At 42.6% G+C, this 23,937-nt stretch overlaps 1 protein-coding gene across 2 annotated transcripts in view; it reads right to left on the reverse strand.

Annotated features, from left to right (window-relative positions):
• Positions 1 to 23,937, reverse strand: part of LOC137372081 (endoplasmic reticulum junction formation protein lunapark-like) — a 130,084-nt gene that overhangs the window by 19,875 nt on the left and 86,272 nt on the right. For both annotated transcript variants that reach the window (XM_068035460.1, XM_068035461.1), the window contains exon 8: positions 19,916 to 19,967. In XM_068035460.1, coding sequence (XP_067891561.1) covers positions 19,916 to 19,967 — 52 coding nt within the window. The remainder of the gene's footprint in view (positions 1 to 19,915; positions 19,968 to 23,937) is intronic.

Consider the following 23,937-nt stretch of genomic DNA (forward strand, 5'->3'; position numbering starts at 1 on the left):
GGCATGAGATACAGTGCAGGTGGCATAGTTTTCAAATGAGCTTGGGAGTCCTGGAGGGTGAAAATCTAGAAGGGGAAAGGCTTTTCTGGTGATCAGGGCATCAAAGACAGAGTAACTGAGCAAATCAACAGCTGCAGAAATCAGGTCAAACAGGAGTTTCAAAGTGCAGTTGTAATCGACTTGGGATGACCTTCTTTCCCATCCAGGGATGGACACAGCACAAGTTGGGGCTTAAAGGGGTAGGAAAATATGGGTGTAGCAGTGGAAGGGAGTTTCTCAAAATGGAGACGTGTGACCAGTGGTGTTCCACAGGGATCCATGCTGGGACCACTGTTGTTTGTGATATATATAAATGATTTGGAGGAAAGTATAGGTGGTCTGATTAGCAAGTTTGCAGACGACACTAAGATTGGTGGAGTAGCAGATAGTGAAGGGGACTGTCAGAGAATAAAGCAGAATATAGATAGATTGGTGAGTTGGGCAGAGAAATGGCAGATGGAGTTCAATCCGGGCAAATGCGAGGTGATGCATTTTGGAAGATCCAATTCAAGAGTGAACTATACAATAAATGGAAAAGTCCTGGGGAAAATTGATGTACAGAGAGATTTGGGTGTTCAGGTCCATTGTTCGCTGAAAGTGGCAACGCAGGTCAATAGAGTGGTCAAGAAGGCATACGGCATGCTTTCCTTCATCGGACGGGGTATTGAGTAGAAGACTTTGGTTCGGCCACATTTGGAATACTGCATGCAGTTCTGGTCGCCACATTACCAAAAGGATGTAGATGCTTTGGAGAGGGTGCAGAGGAGGTTCACCAGGATGTTGCCTGGTATGGAGGGCGCTAGCTATGAAGAGAGGTTGAGTAGATTAGGATTTTTTCATTAGAAAGACGGAGGTTGAGGGGGGACCTGATTGAGGTGTACAAAATCATGAGAGGTATAGACAGGTTGGATAGCAAGAAGCTTTTTCCCCCAGAGTGGGGGATTCAATTACTAGGGGTCACGAGTTCAAAGTGAGAGGGGAAAAGTTTAGGGGGGATATGCGTGGAAAGTTCTTTACGCAGAGGGTGGTGGGTGCCTGGAACGCGTTGCCAGCGGAGGTGGTAGACGGGGGCACGACAGCGTCTTTTAAGATGTATCTAGACAGATACATGAATGGGCAGGAAGCAAAGAGATACAGACCCTTAGAAAATAGGCGACAGGTTTAGATAGAGGATCTGGATCGGCGCAGGCTTGGAGGGCCGAAGGGCCTGTTCCTGTGCTGTAATTTTCTTTGTTCTTTGTTAAGGGATTATAACAATGTGTTCTGATGGCTTTGTCAGTGTTTGAGACCACAGGAGTTAAGGTGCCATGGGAGATGATGAGTTCGAGGGGGTAGCATGAATATGGGTCAAAGAGTTTTAGGAAGGACATGAGAGGACTGAATTCAGAAGGGAGATTACAAGTGAAGCCAAGATTTAACTCACTTAGGATGATTGAGGAGTCACTCAGTGCAGGAGGATCACCCAGAGCAAGTTAGGGTAGGCCTTGAAGGTTCAGTTGACAACAAGGATTTTAAAAGAAGAAGCAAAAGGGGTGTAAGAAAGGTGAAGGTACCAGAGAGTAAAGTATAAGGGCTACATCTCAACAGTAAGTGTAGGACAGGTGGCAGAAAATATAGCCAGGCAGGGAGGCTTTGATGAGAAGCATGTTGTTGCCATACTTCGCCAAGCTTTAATTAAAGCCACACAAAAACAAGAAATGCTGGATTCACTCAGCAGGTCTGGCAGCATCTGTGGAAAGAGAAGCAGAGTTAACGTTTCGGGTCAGTGACCCTTCTTCGGAACTCCTCCTGAAGGTGCCAATGGTGGGGCGAAGGAAACAGGGATGTAGGAAGAACGCAGAGTTCTTGGAGGGCTGCAAGGCGGGAGTTCCGAAGAAGGGTCACTGACCCGAAACGTTAACTCTGCTTCTCTTTCCACAGATGCTGCCAGACCTGCTGAGTGAATCCAGCATTTCTTGTTTTTGTTTCAGATTTCCAGCATCCGCAGTATTTTGCTTTTAATTAAAGCCAGGTGGTCAATGCAATCCTCCACAGTAAAGCTGCAGATGACAAGGATATTCTAGACGGAAATGTTGCGATTGACTGCAACTGTGTATCTCCTTCTTGGGCCAGGTGTCAGTTTTTGTCTGATTACACTCCTGTGAAACATCGGAGAATATTTAACTCCATTAAAGGCGATATAAAAATGTAAGTTGTTGACATGTTACATTGAATGGAATTGAAATTCAGAATTCTATGACTCATGTCATGCCAATAATAATCTGCTTAATTCGTTTGTTAATGCAGATGGGGCAAGCCATTAGCTGCACCGCTTCCGTGGTGCCTGATTTGCCATCATGTTTGCTGCAGCATATTCTAATTTCATTTCCAGAAAACGCTGATCGGCATAAATTATGGAGAGGTGAAGAGGCGCAAATAACTGTGTCAGGAATTCCAGAGCTTAGCCCCTAGACGGCTGAAGGTGCCAATGGTGGGGCGAAGGAAACAGGGATGTAGGAAGAACGCAGAGTTCTTGGAGGGCTGCAAGGCTGGAGGAGGTTAGAATGATAGGAAGGGACAAAGACATGGAGGGATTTGAACAAGAGGATGAGAATTTTAAAATCAAGGCTTCTCCTCCCGATTGCCATATTACAGTGCAAGTCATTCCATTCTAGGAAATGCTGGTCCATTGTGATCACTTGACTAATTAAAGCAACTGATGAGAACATTCTAATAACTTTTCCTACTCCAAGATGAACCTTGAAGTATATGGACTATAAAAGATGAAAAATCTTTACAAGTTTTTTTTAAAAAACAATTGTAGTCATGGTTGTATTCTCCCCCATAGGTTTGGTACCCATAAATCCACATGACAAATGGGCTGATTTTGGCAATAATGTCAGAGGTAAGCATTGTGTGAAGTAAAATAAATTCATGCTCCACTTTGGTGGACCTTCTGGTATCTGCTATCAAAGCAAAGCCTGAGAAAAGGTGAGAAACTTGACAATGGGCCATAAAAGTGTAGCAAATTATATGAGAAAGGACAGAAGGGAGAAACAGTAACAGAGAAATAATTTAATTCTAATTTAAACAGTGTTAAAAAATGCATTGGAGTGTCATCATTCCGTAGAAGGAAAGGGCTGCATTACAGTGACACCACTTTTCGCAGCCAGAATGCAGACAATTAGTCAATTTCCCTATCAATCACACCTGGAGATCACACGGCCATAAGCGATTAGGATTCATTTTCTGCACATGAATTGTAATATGAAACAATCCTCCTTTCAATGCGTTTTGCTGGAGAAATCACCTTGCTTTTTATCGGGAGAAGTTACTACAGTTTTGGTCATGAGTTCTGCTTGCTGCAGCTCATACAGACTCTTGATAAAAAGATTCTAAATAAACTTTGTTTGCTTTGCTGTTTGCTGAGTAAATAGACTTTGTTTGCCATAAAACACACTGTTCACTGCAAAGCCTGTCATACATAAAGGTCAGTCTCCAGGTCCTTGGTTGGCATAATGGTGTCACAATGGGCATTTAAAGGATATTGGTATTGGATTCCATCTCCATTCTACTGAATTTTCAGTCATAACTAGAATGGGATGGGAAATAAGGAGACCCATCCCTTTACACTGTTTTACACCATCTAGCAGTTTACTCAGATATATTAGCAACAGCTTGTGAGCAGTTGCACATGTCTTTGGGGAGATCAAGGTATAAAACAAAAGCAATTTTCATAACTAAATTTTATTATTAGTGAAATTGCTGGCTGGGTGGGTATTTTTGTTTTAAATAGATAGTAGAAGAAATTATTGCTTAAATAAAAGTTTGCAAATCTAGTCAACATTTGACTTCGCTGCACCAAATTAGACAGTAAAACCATGTAAAAGTATCAAAGTTGTAATCTGATGTTTTAGATCAACACCAGATCTTACTGGAATTGAAGCATATTGCATTTAATCATAGTCATCGTGCTTCCTATATCCTGCTACATGCTCTCATTGGCTATTTGACTTTACTGGAGACCATTTCAGCATGTTCAGCATTTAGGAGATTACTTTCCTCAGAACTCTTGCATATTAAAATAATTTTCAATAAAAAGGTCTATTCCTATTACTTGATGCAGGATTAGCTTCAATTTTTTAAAAACTCATTGATAAAGCATCTTTTCTGAAACTGAATTCCATAGGGTCACATTGAATTGCAGGGTTGTCTTCTTTTGAGCATCCTTCACAAACCAATATACACTGAGGACATCAGGCCATCTAACTATTCCCTTCATGTCTTACATGAGGATATTTTTCCAGATGTATTCTCAGTTCTCCAACCCTTGATCAACTTTCTTTACTTGCTGAACTTTTGTTAGACTTTCAGTCCTCCAAAAATGGTAGCTGGCTTGAAATTGTGCCAAAAGTCTGTATTTATTTCTTTTTACAGATGCAACTAATACCTGCAATCCACATATACAGTGGTGCAATTATATTGTCCTCCAGTGAACCAACAAAGGTAATTCTTCATCAGAGGCAGGATCCAAGACACTTCAATTTGCTATATCTAACTGTTTGCGATCATCAACGCACACAACTTCATACAAAATTACTATATGGAAGATGATAATTTGGAGAACTAGGAAGAGCACTTCAAAAACAAATTAACTGGTTGGTGTAAGAAATGGGACCTTTTAATAAATGATACTTCTTAGATTAATATAGAATTCTTAAAGAAACAGTAGGCATAGTATGAAACAGATCCACAGAAAAGCTGTTTTTCTCTCTCTCAAAAGGGATAGAGAAGCTGTTCTTGGCAGCCAGAGTCATCACTGGTGTAAACAAAGTAGGGGGAGAGGAGTATGACATTCCGAGGTGGTCATACAGAAGCCGCTAGACATCGCAGTCATTCTTAAGCTGATAGGAGGGAGTCTTCTAGCAACTTGTGTACCCTCTTATCTGTACAAGAGTCTAGTGAAAGCTAACAAATAGTTCCCAGCATGAGATAAACTGAAAGATGACCTTCAGCTAAAGTGATGGACAAGAGGGAGGTGACCACCTTCTCACTTCAGGTACCTGTCCTGTCGTCACTGGTTAAAAGGGTTTGAACAAGTGACTGACATAGGGTGAACAAGCAGACCCCAAACATAAGTGTTACGTAAGTGCCTCTGTGTTTTGTTAAATATATTTTTTGAGGATTCATTTTTGAAAGATTGAAGAAACGTTGAACGTTGGGGTTTTCAAAGGGGGTCATGTAAAGGCCACTTGATTTTGAAAAATAGTCCCTGGAAATGTTTTTTTACAAGGGGCATTGAGAAGTCTTGTGAGGAAAACAAGCCTGTCTGGGAAATCACCTGATTTCCAGCAACAACAAGAAGCCTTTTTGGGAAACCACATGACTTCCAGTTCAATAAACAACAGAGAAGTTTGGACACCGAGAGAAGTTGTTTACAAAGAAGTGACAGGTCACTATTGATGGAGGTCAAAAGGTTGACCTCCTGTTGTCTGTTTTGTTTTTGAATTGTTTTGAGTTGGGGTTGAACTGTACAAAAAGGGAGAGAATTCCCAAGGGAGGGGAGAAGAGAATTCCCAAGGGAGTAGAGATGACCACAACCCAGCTCAACTTTCCAGCACCTCTCTAAAAGGCCCTGAGAAGTCCGCTGTGTCAACTCATCTCGTCTCCTGTCTTTGAAGAAATGCCTGCTAAATTAATTCTCAACGCCGCCTGAAAAGAACTGTTCTAAAAGGTCCCAGTGACCCGTCTATGTGTACTCAGAGGCCAGACTGTATGCCAGTTTTGGGACATAACATATCTCATTTGCTGTTTCTTAAAGAATGAGTAAGTATTCCATCCAAGTGGTTTTTTTTGTCTGTAATAGAGCTCTAAAAACAAAATCCCTTTATTTTTTCAGGTTAACCTCTGTGTGTGTGTATGTGAGAGAGTGTGAGGGGCTAAGATAAAAAAGGGAACTTTAATATTAGAATCTGGGTATTCATGCTTTACTCCATTACTGGTAAAGACTTGTTTTATAATAAACTGATAATTTTGTTGTTTATTAAAGAAACCTGGTTGGTGTGTTTTATTCTGGGATAAAAATAGAGTCTATGATTGGCCGTATCGGAAGCGGAAAAAAATTTAAATATATGTTGTGACCTGTGGACAGGTGGAACTAGAACAAACAGTGCACTCCTCCCGCCTCGATCGTAACATTAGGTATATCAATGGATGTTCGGAGCTGCAGAGAGCAGCCCTCAGCTGGCAGAAGACAGAGCTTCCTAACACCTCAGCCAACTGGAAAGAGAGAGAGAGAGGCTGCCACTTCCAGCTGCAGAGTTCAGCTGCAAAAGACTGTCCAGCTGCAGAAATCAGCTACATTTGCTTGCTTGTTCTGCGGGATCAATTGTAAGGGGAATAGATAAGCGTTTCTGTGGCTGCAAAAGAGACTCCAGGATGGTATGTTGCCTCCCTGGTGCTAGGGTAAAGGATGTCTCAGAGCGGTTACAGGACATTCTGAAGGGGGAGGGTGAACAATCAGTGGTCGTGGTACACATTGGTACAAATGACACAGGCAAAAAAAAAAGGATGAGGTCCTAAAAGCAGAATATAGGGAACTAGGAAGTAAGTTGAAAAGCAAGACCTCAAAGGTAGTGATCTCGGAATTACTACCAGTGCCACGTGCTAGTCAGAGTAGAAATAGCAGGATATATCAGATGACTACGTGGCTGAAGAGATGGTGTGAGGGAGAGGGTTTTAGATTCCTGGGGCATTGGGGGAGGTGGGACCAGTACAAACTGGACGGGTTACACCTGGGCAGGACCGGGACTGATGTCCCAGGGGAAGCATTTGCTAGAGTGGTTGGGGAGGGTTTAAATTAAAATGGCAGGGGGATAGGAACCTTCACAGGGAGTCAGAGGAGAGGGGATCAAAGACAAGAACAAGAAAAGAATAAGAAAAGTGATAGGCAGAGATATCAAGGGCCAGAATCAAACAGGTAAACAGTGAAAAATATTGGGAAGAGGACATGTAATGTTAAAAAGACAAGCTTTAAGGCTTTTTGCCTTAACGTGTGGAGCATTCGCAATAAAGTGGATGAATTAATCGCGCAAATAGATGTAAACGGGTATGATGTAGTCAGGATTACGGAGACATGGCTGCAAGGTGACCAGGGATGGGAAATGACCATCCAGGGATATTCAGTATTTCGGCAGGGCAGACAAAAAGCAAAAGGCGGTGGAGTTGCATTGCTGGTTAAAGAGGAAATTAACGCAATAGCGAGGAAAGATATTAGCTCTGACGATGTGGAATCAGTATGGGTAGAGCTGAGAAACACTAAGGGGCAAAAAACGTTAGTGAGGGTTGTATATAGATGCCCAAACTGTAGTGGTGATGTTGGGAATGGCATTAAACAGGAAATTAGAGATGCATGCGACAAAGGAACATCTGTAATTATGGGTGACTTTAATCTGCATATAGATTGGGCAAATCAAATTAGTCACAATACCATAGAGGAGGAATTCTTGGAGTGTATACGGGATGGTTTTCTGGACCAATACATTGAGGAATCAACTAGAGAACAGGCCATCCTAGACTGGGTATTGTGTAATGAGAGAGGAATAATTGACAATCTAGTGGTGCAAGACCCCTAGGGGACGAGCGACCATAATATGATAGAATTCTTCATCAAGATGGAGAGTGACGTAGTTGATTCTGAGACAAGGGTCCTGAATCTTAGTAAAGGAAACTACGAAGGTATGAGGCGTGAGTTGGCCATGACAGTTTGGGAAACGTTACTTAAAGGGATGACAGTGGATAGGCAATGGCAAACATTTAAAGAGCGAATGGATGAACTGCAACAATTGTTTATCCCTGTCTGGCGCAAAAGTAAAACGGGAAAGGTAGCCAAACCATGGCTTACAAGGGAAATTAGAGATAGCATTAGATCCAAAGAAGAAGCATATAAATTTGCTAGGAAAAACAAACAACCTGAAGATTGGGAGCAGTTTAGAATTCAGCAAAGGAGGACCAAGGGATTGATTAAGAAGGGGAAAATAGAGTACGAGAGCAAGCTTGTGGGAAACATAAAAACTGACTGTAAAAGTTTCTATAGGTATGTGAAGAGAAAAAGATTGGTGTAGACAAATGTAGGTCCCTTACAGTCAGAAACGGGAATTTATTATGGCGAACAAAGAAATGGCTGACCAACTAAATGCATACTTTGGTTCTGTCTTCACAAGGGAGGACACAAATATCATACCAGAAATGTTGGGGAACACAGTGCTTCATGAGAGAGAGGAACTGAAAGAAATCAGTATTAGTAGAGAAATGGTGTTGGGGAAATTGATGGGATTGAAGGCCGATAAATCCCGAGGGCCTGATGATATGTATCCCAGAGTACTTAAGGAAGTGGCCCTAGAAATAGTGGATGCATCGGTGGTCATCTTCCAATATTCTATCCACTCTGGAACAGTTCCCACAGATTGGAGTGTAGCTAATCTAACCCCACTATTTAAAAAGGGAGGTAGAGAGAAAGCAGGGAATTATAGACCAGTCAGTCTGACGTCGGTAGTAGGGAAAATTCTAGACTCCATTATCAAAGATTTTATAGCAGAGCACTGAGAGAACAGTGGTAGAATCGGACAGAGTCAGCAGGGATTTACGAAAGGGAAATCATGCTTGACAAATCTAATAGAATTCTTCGAGGATGTAACTAGTCGAGTTGATGAGGGAGAGCCAGTGGATGTGGTTTATTTGGACTTTCAGAAGGCTTTTGGCAAAGTCCCACATAAGAGATTAGCATGTAAAATTAAAGCGCATCGGATTGGGGGTAGTGTATTGCGATGGATAGAAAATTGGTTGGCGGACAGGAAACAAAGAGTAGGGATAAATGGGTCTTTTTCCGAATGACAGGCAATGACTAGTGGGGTACCGCAGGGATCGGGACCCCAGCTATTCACAATATACATTAATGATTTAGATGAGGGAACTGAATGTAACATCTCCAAATTTGCAGATGAGACAAAACTGGGCGGGAGGGTGAGTTGTGAGGAGGATCAGAGGGGCTTCAGGGTGATTTGGACAAGTTGAGTGAGAGGGCTAATGCATGGAAGATGCAGTATAATGTGGATAAATGTGAGGTTATCCACTTTGGTAGCAAAAACTGGAAGGCAGATTATTATCTGAACGGCTAAAAACTGAGAGACGGGAATATGCAGTGAGACCTGGGTGTTCTCGTACACCAGTCGCTGAAGGTAAGCATGCAGGTGCAACAGGAGGTAAAAAAGGCAAATGGTACGTTGGCCTTCATAGTGAGAGGACTCGAGTACAGAAGCTGGGATGTCTTGCTGCAATTATACAGGGCCTTGGTGAGGCCACACCTGGAATATTGTGTGCAGTTTTGGTCTCCTTATCTGAGGAAGGATGTTCTTGCTATAGAGGGAGTGCAGTGAAGGTTTACCAGACTGATTCCTGGGATGGCAGGACTGACATATGAGGAGAGATTGAGTTGGTTAGGATCACATTCACTGGAGTTCAGAAGAGTGAGGGGTGATCTCACAGAAACCTATAAAATTCTAACAGGACTTGACAGGCTAGATGCAGGAAGGATGTTCCCGATGGTGGGGGAGACCAGAACCAGGGGTCATAGTCTAAGAATACGGGGTAAACCTTTCAGGACTGAGATAAGGAGAAATTTCTTCACAGAGAGTGGTGAGCCCGTGGAACTCGCTACCACAGAAAGCAGTTGAGGCCAAAACATTCAAAAAGGAGTTAGATATTGCTCTTGGGTCTAAAGGGATCAAAGGGTATGGGGTGAAAGCCAGAACAGGCTACTGAGTTGGATGATCAGCCATGATCATAATGAATGGCGGAGCAGGCTTGAAGGGCCAAATGGCCTACTCCTGCTCCTATTTTGTATGTTTCTATGATTGGTAAACTCTTCTCATCTGTTAAGGGTCGTACACTTTTCTTGTTTACTTAGCTTATGCGTCTACTCAAAGCTGTTGCTTCTTAATAACCTTAATAAACTTAACAAACTACTTGAAAGTTACTCGAGTTCTCGATTGCTTATTTTGGGTAACCGGTGACTCCCAAACCAAAATCTTACAAATTGGTGTCAGAAGTGGGATTCACAGTGGTCACAATCATAGGCTTAAGTTTGTCAGAAGCTTGGTTAAATGCCTATGAATATTGTGGAGACTGGTGAAAAAACCTCAGGTGAGTTTTGGTTATGTAAAGACAGAAGCACAATGGGATCGGCATTTCACAGGGAACAGGTGATAGATAGCCTGATAGGAAAAACGGGCGCACCTGAGTGAAAGATATCCTGAGAATTTTAGAGAAGCGCGATGGGGATTAGAGTGCATTCTCAGTACACTCTCTACTGAGGAGATTCAGAAAAGCAAACTTAAGTTAAAAAGGGCTGGGATAAACTGGCCTATGGGGCACATTCATGCGCCTCACAGTTAAGTAGGAAAAATCAAGAACTAAGAGAGAAAGTACATAAGTTGCCAAAAAAAAGGCAAAGGTTGGCAGGACAGTAGCACCATCCTGCACAATTACGCTGGGAACAGGAAGCACATGACAAAGTGCGTTATACAAGGAAAAAACTAAAGTTGATACTGGAACAAAATATTGAATTACAGACAGAAAACACCAGACTAAGTGAGGAACTAGAAGATGTAAGGGGAGTTTTAAGTGAGTTAGTTCAGCAACAAACTGTCGCCTCCCCAAACCAGACAATGCCCAGTGTTGAGCTGAAATCCGTCAACTCCAGGTACAAATCGGTCAACAGCTGGCAGTGGAGGCTGCTACCTCCAAAACCAGAGCAGCTGACCCTGGCTCTTGTTGGGACAATATAGTTAAGAACATCACTCCCTCTCCCATACAAGACAGACAGAAAAATGCCAGTGTGTGTGGTTACTTGAACCAGGGCCAAGGCAGAGTTGGAGGGGGGTGGAAAGAGGGGCAGTGAAGAACCATCCTCATCTACCCTATTCACAACTATGCACAGGCCCCTTTCCCCGTCAAGGTAAGGACTTTGAGGGAAGAGTTAGGCATGCTAGTGGACATGAACACCAACACCCTCTTCTTTGTGCCAAAATGGGAAATTTTTAAGACCTCACACCCAGAGTTAGAGAACGATGACTTTAAACAGATTCTCCTAGCTGCCTGCTCCCTAGAATTAAAGCAAGAGATTGACCGGGACACTATGACCAAAGGCACACTCAAGGAGATAGAAGCTGACCAACATAGGTGGTGAAGAGAACATTAATTTCCACGAAATCTTAGTTATCAAAACAGGCCCCCACCGTAAGTCCAGGTGTATACGCAGAGAGACTCCATGGCTGTTACCATAAAACTTGAGGGGGAGGACAAGAAGGATGATGATGATACAAATGCGTCATATCATGACACCTCAAATTTTAAGGGCCTTTTCATGAGAAGACTCCAACCAGCAGTAGGTAATGGGTTGGGCATTTATAACACTAAAACAGTGACCTGGGATAATTTGATCCTCGACGCCAGTACAGTGTGGGGACAGGTCCATGGTAACCTCCCTCGAGCACCTGCGAAAGCTGAGGTAGCAACCGAAGGTCCCTTGCCCAGCCAGAAATTGGGACTGCCTAAAAACCCCATGCTGATAAAGAATGTCCCAGTGCGTTGTTTTAACTGCAACAGCTTGGGCCATTACACTCCCAATTGCTGTAATAGGCAGGGGGGGGCACGTTCTAACTGACAGAGATAGTGAGCCTTGTTCCTCTCCTCCTCCAGCATTGAAGAAGCCTGACCCTGTCAAACAGTGACTAGAGAGACAGTAGAGGCAGTGATAGAGGCAATGCAAATTGGAACTGGGACCCGGCCAGTGGTTGCCGCAGTGTCTCTGTCCTCCAGGCCAGTAAGCCAGCCTCCCCAATGACTCCTACCGGTCGCCCCGGGAGAGGTAGTTTCCCCCTCTCCAATATGACTGTAGTGGGAGACCAGTGGTCTGCACTGTTGATACTAGAGGCTGTGTATTCACAAGCCATAATCATGATTGTGGAAACATGACTAACCTTGAAGACATTAGCAGACTGGTACATGCTTCTATGAAGCAGTACCCTCACATTATGGAAAGTATATCGTATATTCAAGCCATTGCTGAGTCATTGTTAAAGCAAGGGGTTGCTCGCAAACCTCAGAAACTGAAAAATCAGTTTGAGGAAAAAGCTAATACGTTTGAAAACAATTGGGAGTTTAAGCTAAAATACTGTCTTCCCTGATGCCACTGATAATGCTACCACTGATTTTGTTCTTTTTAATTCCGAAGGATAAAAAAACCTGTGCAAGTTGATAAAGGGCTCCAAGACTTGGGAATTCTGTTTAAAATGGTGCTTGGTTCATCTTTGATTGGAAAAAAAGTTACGTAAATTGAGGCATCTGGGAATGTTTTGCTCTGCCCCCTTGAAAACAAACAGAGAAGTTAACCCTTTGTGCTATCAGTTTTTCTTTCATTTAATTCGCCACACAACTAGGGAAGGGGCTGTACTGGACCTGGTATTGGGGAATGAGCCCAACCAAGTGGTCGAAGTCTCAGTAGGGGAGCATTTCAGGAACAGTGACCATAATTCCGTAAGGTTAAAGGTACTTGTGGATAAGGATAAAAGTAGTCCTCGGGTGAAGGTGCTAAATTGGGGGAAGGCTAATTATAACAATATTAGGCAGGAACTGAAGAATTTAGATTGGGGGCGGCTGTTTGAGGGTAAATCAACATCTGACATGTGGGAGTCTTTCAAACGTCAGTTGATTAGAATCCAGGACCGGCATGTTCCTGTGAGGAAGAAGGATAAGTTTGGCAAATTTCGGGAACCTTGGATAACACGGGATATTGTGAGCCTAGTCAAAAAGAAAAAGGAAGCATTCGTAAGGACTAGAAGGCTGGGAACAGACGAAGCCCTTGAGGAATATAAAGAAAGTAAGAAGGAACTTAAGCAAGGAGTCAGGAGGGCTAAAAGGGGTCATGAAAAGTCATTGGCAAACAGGATTAAGGAGAATCCAAGGCTTTTTATACGGATAGAAAGAGCAAGAGGGTAACCAGGGAAAGGGTTGGCCCACTCAAGGACAGAGGAGGGAATCTATGTGTGGAGCCAGAGGAAATGGGCGAGATACTAAATGAGTACTTTGTATTATATTCACCAAAGAGAAGGACTTGGTGGATGATGGAGTCTAGGGAAGGGAGTGTAGATAGTCTGGGTCATGTCGTTTTCAAACAGGAGGAGGTGTTGGGCGTCTTGCAAAGCATTAAGGTAGATAAGTCCCCAGGGCCTGATGGGATCTACCGCAGAATACTGAGGGAGGCAAGGGAAGAAATTGCTGGGGCCTTGACAGAAATCTTTGTATCCTCATTGGCTACAGGTGAGGTCCCAGAGGACTGGAGAATAGCCAATGTTGTTCCTTTGTTTAAGAAGGGTAGCAAGGATAATCCAGGAAATTATAGGCCGGTGAGCCTTACGTCAGTGGTAGGGAAATTATTAGAGAGGATTCTTCGGGACAGGATTTACTCCCATTTGGAAACAAATGAACTTATTAGTGAGAGGCAGCATGGTTTTGTGAAGGGGAGGTCGTGTCTCACTAACTTGATTGAGTTTTTTGAGGAAGTGACGAAGATGATTGATGAAGGAAGGGCAGTGGATGTTGTCTATATGGACTTCAGTAAAGCCTTTGACAAGGTCCCTCATGGCAGACTGGTACATAAGGTGAAGTCACACAGGATCAGAGGTGAGCTGGCAAGATGGATACAGAACTGGCTCGGTCATAGAAGACAGAGGGTAGCAGTGGAAGGGTGCTTTTCTGAATGGAGGGCTGTGACTAGTGGTGTTCTGCAGGGATCAGTGCTGGGACCTTTGCTGTTTGTATTAGATATAAATGATTTGGAGGAAAATGTAGCTGGTCTGATTAGTAAGGTTGGTGGAGTTGCGGATAGTGATGAGGATTGTCAGAGGATACAGCAGGATATAGATCGGTTGGAGACCTCGGCGGAGAAATGGTAGATGGAGTTTAATCCGGACAAATGTGAGGTAATGCATTTTGGTTGATCTAATACAGGTGGGAAGTATACAGTAAATGGCAGAACCCTTAGGAGTACTGACAGGCAGAGAGATCTGGGCGTACAGGTCCACAGGTCACTGAAGTGGCAACGCAGGTGGATAAGGTAGTCAAGAAGGCACACAGCATGCTTGCCTTCATCGGTCGGGGCACAGAGTATAAAAATTGGCAAGTCATGCTGCAGCTGTACAGAACCTTAGTTAGGCCACACTTAGAATATTGCATGCAATTCTGGTCACCACACTACCAGAAGGACGTGGAGGCTTTGGAGAGGGTACAGAAAAGGTTTACCAGGATGTTGCCTGGTCTGGAGGGCATTAGCTATGAGGAGAGGTTGGATAAACTCAGATTGTTTTCACTGGAACGACGGAGGTGGAGGGGCGACATGATAGAGGTTTACAAAGTTATGAGTGGCATGGACAGAGTGGATATTCAGAAGCTTTTTCCCAGGGTGGAAGAGTCAGTTACTAGGGGACATAGGTTTAAGGTGTGAGGGGCAAAGTTTAGAGGGGATGTGCGAGGCTAGTTCTTTATACAGAGGGTGGTGAGTGCCTGGAACTTGCTGCCAAATGTGACAGCATAGTGAAGATTTGGAGTGAAGATTTGGACTGAAGGCTTTGCCTTTCAAAGACATGGCCTTAACCCATTCAGGTCATTTATTATCTTCCAAGACAAAGTGCTTGAGAAGGGAAGATATTGAAGCTACCTTGAAATGTTAAACCATCAAACCTGGGCATAATGAGTTGCTATTTCGAACACTCAAAGGGAACATTTACCTGAAATTTAGGGGGATAATCAAATTTACATTCAATAAAAAAACTGATGGAAGAGCAGTCTTAGGTGGTTCCTGAGTATCAAAAAAACTCAGAAGATTCCTTCTGAGCAAAAACAAATTGAACATTCATAAAAACCTATCAGCCCAACAACACTGTTGTAGGAATTTGGGAGGATTTCAAAATTTTTGAAGCATAAAAGATCATATAAAATAAATAAACAAATGTGTTAATAACTAGCAACAGTGGGGAATGTATGATTTTAGTTTTATGAGAATATTGCATTGGACTGTAAAGTTCCTCCAGAGTTTATGAATAAGACAGGATAGAATTAATGGGATAGCCCACTTAAAGTGAAAGATAAAGACAAGATAATAAAACCACCAAATGGGAATTGGAATAACTCATTTGGGCTGAATCTTGTTCAGACCCCGATGTCGGGCTACGTGGCTGGGGGTGGGGTCGGTAGATCAGAGTGAGAGTGGCCTGCCACGGAGCCCAACGCCAGGAATGCCAGGCCCAATCTTCCCGGCGGCGGGAAGCTCCATGGCAGGCCCTCCACCGCTCTGCGGCAGGACCATGCTTTAAATATTGAAATTACCTGTTTGCATACATTTAAACTGAATTATCCGCAATCTTACCTTCGGTTCCGGATCTTCAGCGCGACGGGCGGCACTCACACACCTTCAACATTCCTATCCAGGGGGGAACTCATCAGCTGAAGTGTAGTGGTGGGGGTGGGGGGCGCGGGGGGGTCAACTCTGTACTTTGTGCAGTTGGTGGGGGGAGAAGGGGTCAACGCAACAATTTTTGTGTAGTGGGGAGGGCAAGCATTTAGTTTCAGTGTAGTGGCAGGGGGGCAACTCTGCATTCTTAACACAGGGCTTGCAGCCCTTTAAAAATGGTGCCATCGCCTGCGCAGAGACAGTAGACAAGGCCACCTCTGCCACATAATTGGCGGGGTGGGGGGGCCGCTCTGCATCTTCTAGTGAAGCCAGGTTCAAGTTTGCAATCGTGTGCACGTGCCGGCCACCTTTTGCACCTGCCTCTCCCAGCGGCTGGAAAACAAAATGCAGCCCCTTTTGCGTGTTTCAATGTAATATATATCAATCTAGTATCCCTGTACATTCTAGTGAAAGTCAGTAAAGTGCAGTTGAGCCTTCTAAACTGATAGCTTTCTCTTGGAGATGTTCATGTCCTTGCCTATGAACTTTTTAAAAAGAGAACTGTATTTAATAGCCTGGCCACTACCCGAAACATTGGGACCATGCAGTGGAAGATAAGAAAAGGTCTTCAGACAAATAATCCCCCTTGATTTTTTGATATGATCACCTGAAAGATGATATTGGGATACCAGCGTGAGAGTGTGCAGATGTGATTTGTTGTGTATGAAGTAATTAACATGCGGGAATGCATGGTGAACCTGCACTGAAGAATGGGTCTCAGACATGCTCAGCCATTTGGCAACAGGACATGAAATGGTTAATGTGGCCAGTAGAGTGAGACAACATTTTAAATCATCAATGCATTGACACAGAAAATCTGACTTTAAAATCAGGATAGAATGGTATCTGGCAGAGGAAGTAAACTTGTTGGGCATGTCATGCAGGCCTCCACCTGCCAAGAATGAGACACATATTTCGCCACATGAACATTAAAACGTAAAATTGTTGCTGGGAAGAAAAGAGGGCCTATCACAAGGAATTGCCAGGCCCCTCACCAGAAACATCTTTTTTGCATACTAGCAGCCAGCGTTGAAACGAAGGAACCAGTCCCTGCTTCCCAAATATACAACCTCAGACCAGTTTAGTCACATGACCAACTGGCTGTTGGAGTTTTTTGAATTTGAACTTGCCACAGAGTTTTAAAACTGAGAGAGCTGTTTTCTCCTGGACTGAAAAGACCTCTCTCCTGTCTGCTCTCATCTCGCTCTCACCAGCTTTGGAAACCATTGAAGACACATGAACCCCAAGAGAGAAAAGTCTCCTACGATGAACAAGGTTTACGGAGAATACTGGGCCCCAACGAAAAGCAAGACTACCTACAATCAAGGACTCTACAGTGAGCTCGAAGCACAGTAAAAAAAACCCTCTTCAGAGATTGCCTTAAACCTCTCCACTATTTTTCTTCTGCTCTTTTCTGTCTCTATTTGCATGTGCGTATCGCGCATGCATGCTAGCGTGGGGCGCGGCATGTATCCATAGGCGTCAACCGAATTAGAGTTTAAAATTTCACTTTTCTTCTTTAAACCTAAGGCGGCCTATCTGTGCTCATTTCTTTGCCTTATAATTGGAAAACTGTGAACAAGGATTCACCAAGAGGGAGCTCAAAACACTGTGTTTAACAATTTTATACTGTTACAATAAGACCAGGTGAAGGCTGAAAGAGACCCCTAGACACCTTTCTCACCTGGTTGTAACAGGCACTTAACGTAAAGAGGGATATGCAACCTGGATTAAGACAATTGAAGGCTAGGTCTAGTATTGAGTAAGAATTATCTAGGTAGAAGGAGAGCAGGAAAATCTTTTAAGTCCATGCATGATCTTTTGCTTCAACCATGTGTATTTAAGGCGCCAATAAATTAAAATTGAGTGAGATGGTCCGCAGGTGAAGCATGCCAATCTATGTTGATAGTTCATAAGTCTCCTCCTGAAGTCCCCAGCATCACAGATGCCAGACTTCAGCCAATTCGATTCCATCCTCTTGATATCAAGAAACGACTGAAGGCACTGGATACTGCAAAGGCTATGGGCCTTGGCCTTGACGACATACCAGCAATAGTACTGAAGACCTGTGCTCCAGAACTTGCCGTGCCCCTGGCCAAGCTGTTCCAGTACAGCTACAACACTGGCATCTACCCGGCAAGTTGAAAAATTGCTCAGGTATGTCCTGTACACAAAAAGCCAATTACTGCCCCATCAGCCTACTCTCAATAATCAGTAAAGTGATGGAAGGTGTCGTCAACAATGCTATCAAGTGGCACTTGCTTAGCAATAACCTGCTCACTGACGCTCCGTTCGGGTTCTGCCAGGGCCACTCAGCTCCTGACCTCATTACAGCCTTGGTACAAACATGGACAAAAGAGCTGAGCTCAAGAGGTGATTTGAGAGTGATTGCCCTTGACATCAAGGCAGCATTTGACTGAGTTTGACATCAAGGAGCCCAGCAAAACTGGAGTCAATGGGAATCAGGAGGAAAACTCTCCGCTGGTTCGAGTCGCACCTAGCGCAAAGGAAGATGGTTGTGGCTGCTGGAGGTCAATCATCTCAGCTCCAGGACATCACTGCAGGAGTTCCTCATGGTAGTGTCCTATGCCCAACCATCTTCAGCTACTTCATCAATGACCTTCCTTCAATCATAAGGTCAGAAGTAGGGATGTTCGCTGATGATTGCACAATGTTCAACACCATTCATGACTCCTCAGATACTGAAGCAGTCAGTGTAGAAATGCAGCAGGACCTGGACAATATCCAGGCTTGGGCTGATAAGTGGCAAGTAACATTCGTGCCACACAAGTGCCAGGCAATGACCATCTCCAACAAGAGAGAATCTAACCATCTCCACTTGACATTCAATGGCATTACCATCGCTGTATCCCCCAATATCAACATCCTGGGGCTACCATTGATCAGAAACTGAACTGGAGTAGCCATAGAAGTACCGTGGCTAGAGCAGGTCAGAGGCTAGGAATTCTGCAGCAAGTAACTCACCTCCTGACTCCCCAAAGCCTGTCCACTATCTACAAGGCACAAGTCAGGAGTGTGATGGAATATTCTCCACTTGCCTGGATGGCTGCAGCTACAACAAAACTCAAGGAGCTCGACACCATTTAGGACAAAGCAGCCTGCATGATTGGCACCCCATCCACGAACATTCACTCCCTCCACTACCGACACACAGTTGCAGCAGTGTGTACCAACTACAAGATGCACTGCAGCAACGCACCAAGGCTCCTTAGACAGCACCTTCTAAATCCGTGACCTCTACCATTTAGAAGGACAAGGGCAGCAGAAGCATGGGAACACCACCACCTGCAAGTTCCTTCCAAGTCATACATCATCCTGACTTGGAACTATAATGCTGTTCGTTCACTGTCACTGGGTCAAAATCCCGGAACTCCCTTCCTAAAAGCACTGTTGGTGTACCTACCCCACATGGACTGCAGCGGTTCAAGAAGGCAGCTCACCACCACCTTCTCATGGCAATTAGGGATGGGCAATAAATGCTGGCCTGGCCAGTGACGCCCACATCCCATGATCGAATAATAAAAAAGATTTTACTGGAAAAGGTTTTACATTTATTTTTGGTGGCAGCTTAGAAATATCTAGATATGCTAAAATCAACAGTGAAGTCAATAAGGATATTTCCTTCTCAAGGGGAGGGTGTAGGGAACTCTAAGAAATGGGACCTTTTAAATGAATGATACTTCTCAGAGTAATATAGAATTCTTTTAGAAACAGTCGGCATAGTATGAAACAGACCCACAGAAAGGCTGATTTGAAAACAAGGGTGTGTGTGTGTGTATATAGACACATATATATACATATTATATATCAAAACTTTAAAATTGAGGGATGATGAACCAGAAGCCAATGTAGGTCAGTGAGCATAGGGGTGATGGGTGAACAGGACTTGGTGGGAGTTAGGATATGCACAGCAGAGTTTTGAATGAGCTCAAGTTTACGTAGGGTGGAAGATGGGAGGCTGGCCAGGAAAGCATTGGAATAGTCACATTTAGGAGGTAACAAAGGCACAGATAAGGGTTTCAGCAGCAGATGAACTGAGGCAGGGGCTGAGTTGGCTTTCAATAATCATTTGTGGTTCAACATCTAGTAAAACAGATCACTTGTGACAATGAATAATACATACTCTTTAAGAGGAGAAAATATTGTGGCCAGTAATTTTATCAAGGAACTTGTCCTTCTTCCCTGACTTTGTGCCCCATTTGGATAAATAACTTTTTTTTTTACATGTTATTTACAAAAGGGAAAGTGTGTTATTGAATTTACCAAACAAAAATATGTTGCAAACTCTTCTAGATTTTAAAAAAAACTTACCTTGACCAGGTCTTGGAGTAGCTGGCATTCCGGAAGTCCCCTGATCAAGTTCCTATCAATGAAATCATCAAGATGTAGTTTATGTTGACAAAATTAGTCTATAGTATTATTTCTGATGCATCAAAAAGAGTCAAAATTACCCATTGCATGTTGCATATCACAGTCAAAGAGAAGAGAATTACAACTCTCAGAATCAGTTTAAGCTAAGCTGGGTTCAAACCAGGGCTACAAGGGAAAGAACATTATACTGGCCCAGTGTACTATCCAGTCCCCTTGAATTGCTGAGAAGTTAAATATTTCCAGAACTTGAGATAGTTTATTTGAGGTAAACAATTTAAGGAAAGCAAATATTATGAAAACAATTAAAGCTAGTAATTTAATTCTCTGTTACTACATTTTTCTCTCAAAAAGTTGTATGTACTGTGATGCATCTTGGGTCAGAGCAAGTCCAGGCGTGTATATACAATGCCAAAATGAACAGGCGAGGGACTGGGTGGGAAGGAAGGAGGGGGGGGGGGGGGGGTGGAAGAGAGAATCTTACTTCACTGAAGGTTCATGATCAGTATTGAGAAATTGTAGGGAAAAATGAACAAGGTGTTGGAGTGTATAGCTGGAGCAGTTAAATGTAAAATTAAAAACACATTTATCTTATGCAAAGCCTTGATCTTGTGGGGGATGCTGATGTACTAAAAAATTTCCAAAGGAAGGCCAGTACAACGATAGGTACTTTCAGAGCTTTTAGGCTCAGGAATCTGTTTTTTTTCCCCTACCCACTGGACAAGTGTTTAAAAAAAAAAAGAACTTGCATTTATATAACACCTTGCATGACATCAGGACTTTCGAAAATGCTTTACAACAAATGAAGTATAATGAAGTTCAAACTTTGACGTGATATAAAGGAGGTCTTTAAAGTGATGAAGGAAATAAATTCTGTTTGGTTAGATAGATTGATTATTTGAGCTAGTTAGGGAGGGGAGGACTAGGAAGCATCAGCATAACTGAAGGTTGGATTAGATGACAGGAAGTTTTTTTTTTTACAAACCTCCAGTTCATATGGTTATTAATCTGATGACTAGTATGTTCACGAGAGATAACTGATTTTAATCGTGAAATTAACTGGCAATACAAAAATCAGATATTTGAAGCAAAACGAATAGATTATACACTGAAGCTTGGATAAATGCATGCTGACTTAACCATCTATATTGATCTAAAGTATACAGCAACGTCCATCTAGGATGAAAGATTGTGGAACTATTGACTAGCATTGCTGCTTTAACCCCTAACACCAAGAGAGCATGTCATTCATCTCACTTTTTTCTTATTTCTTTAAGGAATTAATTTGGCTTGAAGCTTCTTAGAATTTTGAGAGAGAAATAAATCAGCTTCTCTTCCTTCAGTTTAAATTGTCTCAGACAGCTCTCCTTCCTTCACTTGCTGCAACAGTCTGTCTCAACTCTTTGTTCTCTTTCTCTCTCTCTCTATGGCTGTTGCCTGGCAACCAGAATGCACTTTGGCTCACTGACTCCACAGAGTTCTTAAAGATGCACTGATCTCTTCCACTCTTAAAAGGTGCATCACAATATTTCCGAAGAGGGAAAAAAAACACAGGACCGTGACAAACATTATATCAATATGCCGGTCACTCCTCCTATGAAGACTTCTTTAATCTAATTTTGGTCATCTTTGATCAGTGATCAGAACTGGATACAGTAATCAAGATGCAGTCTGACTAAAGAACTGTACAGTTATCACTTCTTTTGTATATATTCTATTTTTATATTCGACTGTTTTGGCTGTGTAGCTGAACATTTTATTAACTTTGATGAATGCTGCTCTGCATTGGTTAAGCAAGTTTAGGCTGCAGTCCACTAAAACACCTAGGCCTCTCAAATTAATTTTAGCTATTTCAACACCATTCATAGAGTACATGGGTTGCTGTTTATACACAGGTGTTCTGATCAATCATTCACTTTCAGTATGTTTGTACAGTAGTTTCAACCCGTTAAACACATTTTTCTTCACTTTTACCACCACATACATTAAATGGAATTTAACAGGTTCCTTTTCTTTTTCTTCTGCAACAATTATAAACTATAGGATAACCAACAATCCTTACATTAGTTGTGAATATGAATCATTTGACTGAAAGAGGTGAAAAAGAGCCTGTTCCCAGTGCAGTAGTCTAATGGTTATGGTACTGGACAAACTCAGAGTTCACGAGTTCAAACGTCAATGTCAATTTGTGAAATTGAATAATATTGGTAATTTGTGGGCTTGCATCAGAAATGCCATAGAAACCCAATTATGTTAGTCATGATCTTTCTTCAAGGAGGGGAGCCCGTCATCAATCCATAATCAGATTTAAATTTGACTCCAGTCCCATGCTATGTGGATGACTCTTAGTGTCTCTGAAATGGCCTATCAAGTCACTCAGTCGAATGCAATCACTATAAAATTCAATAAGGGGAAGAAATCAGACAGATCTATTAGCAATAATCCATTTGGATGACTAAGGCAATCTCAGTCTGATCAACACAGTAAAATCCTCCTCATCAATATTTTGGGGCTGGTGCCAAAGTTGGAAGAGCTGCCCTACATACCAGCCAAGCAATAGACTGACATAGATACACTTGCACTTGCTGTGGACACGTCAGTCCACGACAGTATTGATAGAAGTAATCACCAAATACAAAGACAAATACTTACCTCCAGTGCAAGAACATCCTGTTGCAAGTGGTGTGGCACTATTACACTAAATTGGACAGGCTAAGGATAGATCTAGCAGCACATCCATGATGCACTATGGTCCATTATCAGAAATGTAAATCACCACAATTTGTAACCTCATGGCCAGTGTCATGCTCACGCAAAGAGCAATTATGAATTATAAAAATGAACGGATTAATCTCCCAAAAATGGACACACTTTTGCTGTCAGACAAAATGGAGTAAGAGGTCAGTTGACCTCTTCTGTGCTATGATTATACATAGTGACTGCTGGAGACTGAATCCATTATGTCTGGACCAGCCTTGAAGAAAACATTAGAAATGCAAATTACCCTATTCAATGCTAATAGCTACCTTTTTCAGATAGTTGGATTAACAATAATCTTTGCAGATATAAGAGTCTCCAGACCCAAACTCAGGATAATAGGTGTGATAAAACATCACTTTATCAAGATGAGCAGCATTCAAACACCATTGTCTAACAATGGCCACACATTCAGAGACATCGTATGAAAACACCAGGGGAGAGCAACTTTGGTCACCTGACAAAAACCGAGCCTGATGAGGTTTTTTTTAAAAAAAGGGGACTTTTCTGTGCAGAAAGCTAGAGAAGAGACAGAAAGCCAGCAGCCAGGAGATCTATTCCAGCCAAGAAAACACTGCCGAACACCATCTTTAAAAACTACCTAGAGGCAGAGATGAAAAGGTGACCTTTGAAAACTCCCCATCTGAGAGATTGAAACAGGATCTTCGTCAGTGGACTATAATTAAGATTTAACCAAATAAGGCTGCAGCCAAGCATCCGTCCTCCTGAAACTCTCCAAAGCTTGACTCCAGTGAACAGGAGAAAAGGAAGAAGAGGGCTGCATTGTTTAAATTTTCTTCCCGGGAAAACAAACAAGGTTTCACAATGAATGCTTTTTAAAAAACACCACACCTAAATGCATGCTATCTTTTAACCTCTATCTTCTCGCGCACGCGTGTGTGTGAAATTGCAAAATTTCGGGGTTTTTGTTTAATAAACATTTATCTTTCTACGTGAATAGCTGCCACTTGTGTTTACTGACCATTAAAATGCTTAAGGGTTATAACACAATTCTAATAAAAACAATGTCTGAGGTCAGTTCAGGTGAAAAGGGAAACCACCCCAATCATTTCCTATCTGTTTGTAACACCAAGCATATTCCTCACTCCTTGATCACCAACGAACTAAGTGACCAAACACAGTTCAATGTGAAATTCTAGGGGTAGTAACAGTCATACCTTAGAATGAGGTATGAACTAACTGTTGCT

Source organism: Heterodontus francisci, chromosome 7, assembly GCF_036365525.1.
Source record: "Heterodontus francisci isolate sHetFra1 chromosome 7, sHetFra1.hap1, whole genome shotgun sequence".
Classification (NCBI taxonomy): Eukaryota; Metazoa; Chordata; class Chondrichthyes; order Heterodontiformes; family Heterodontidae; genus Heterodontus; species Heterodontus francisci.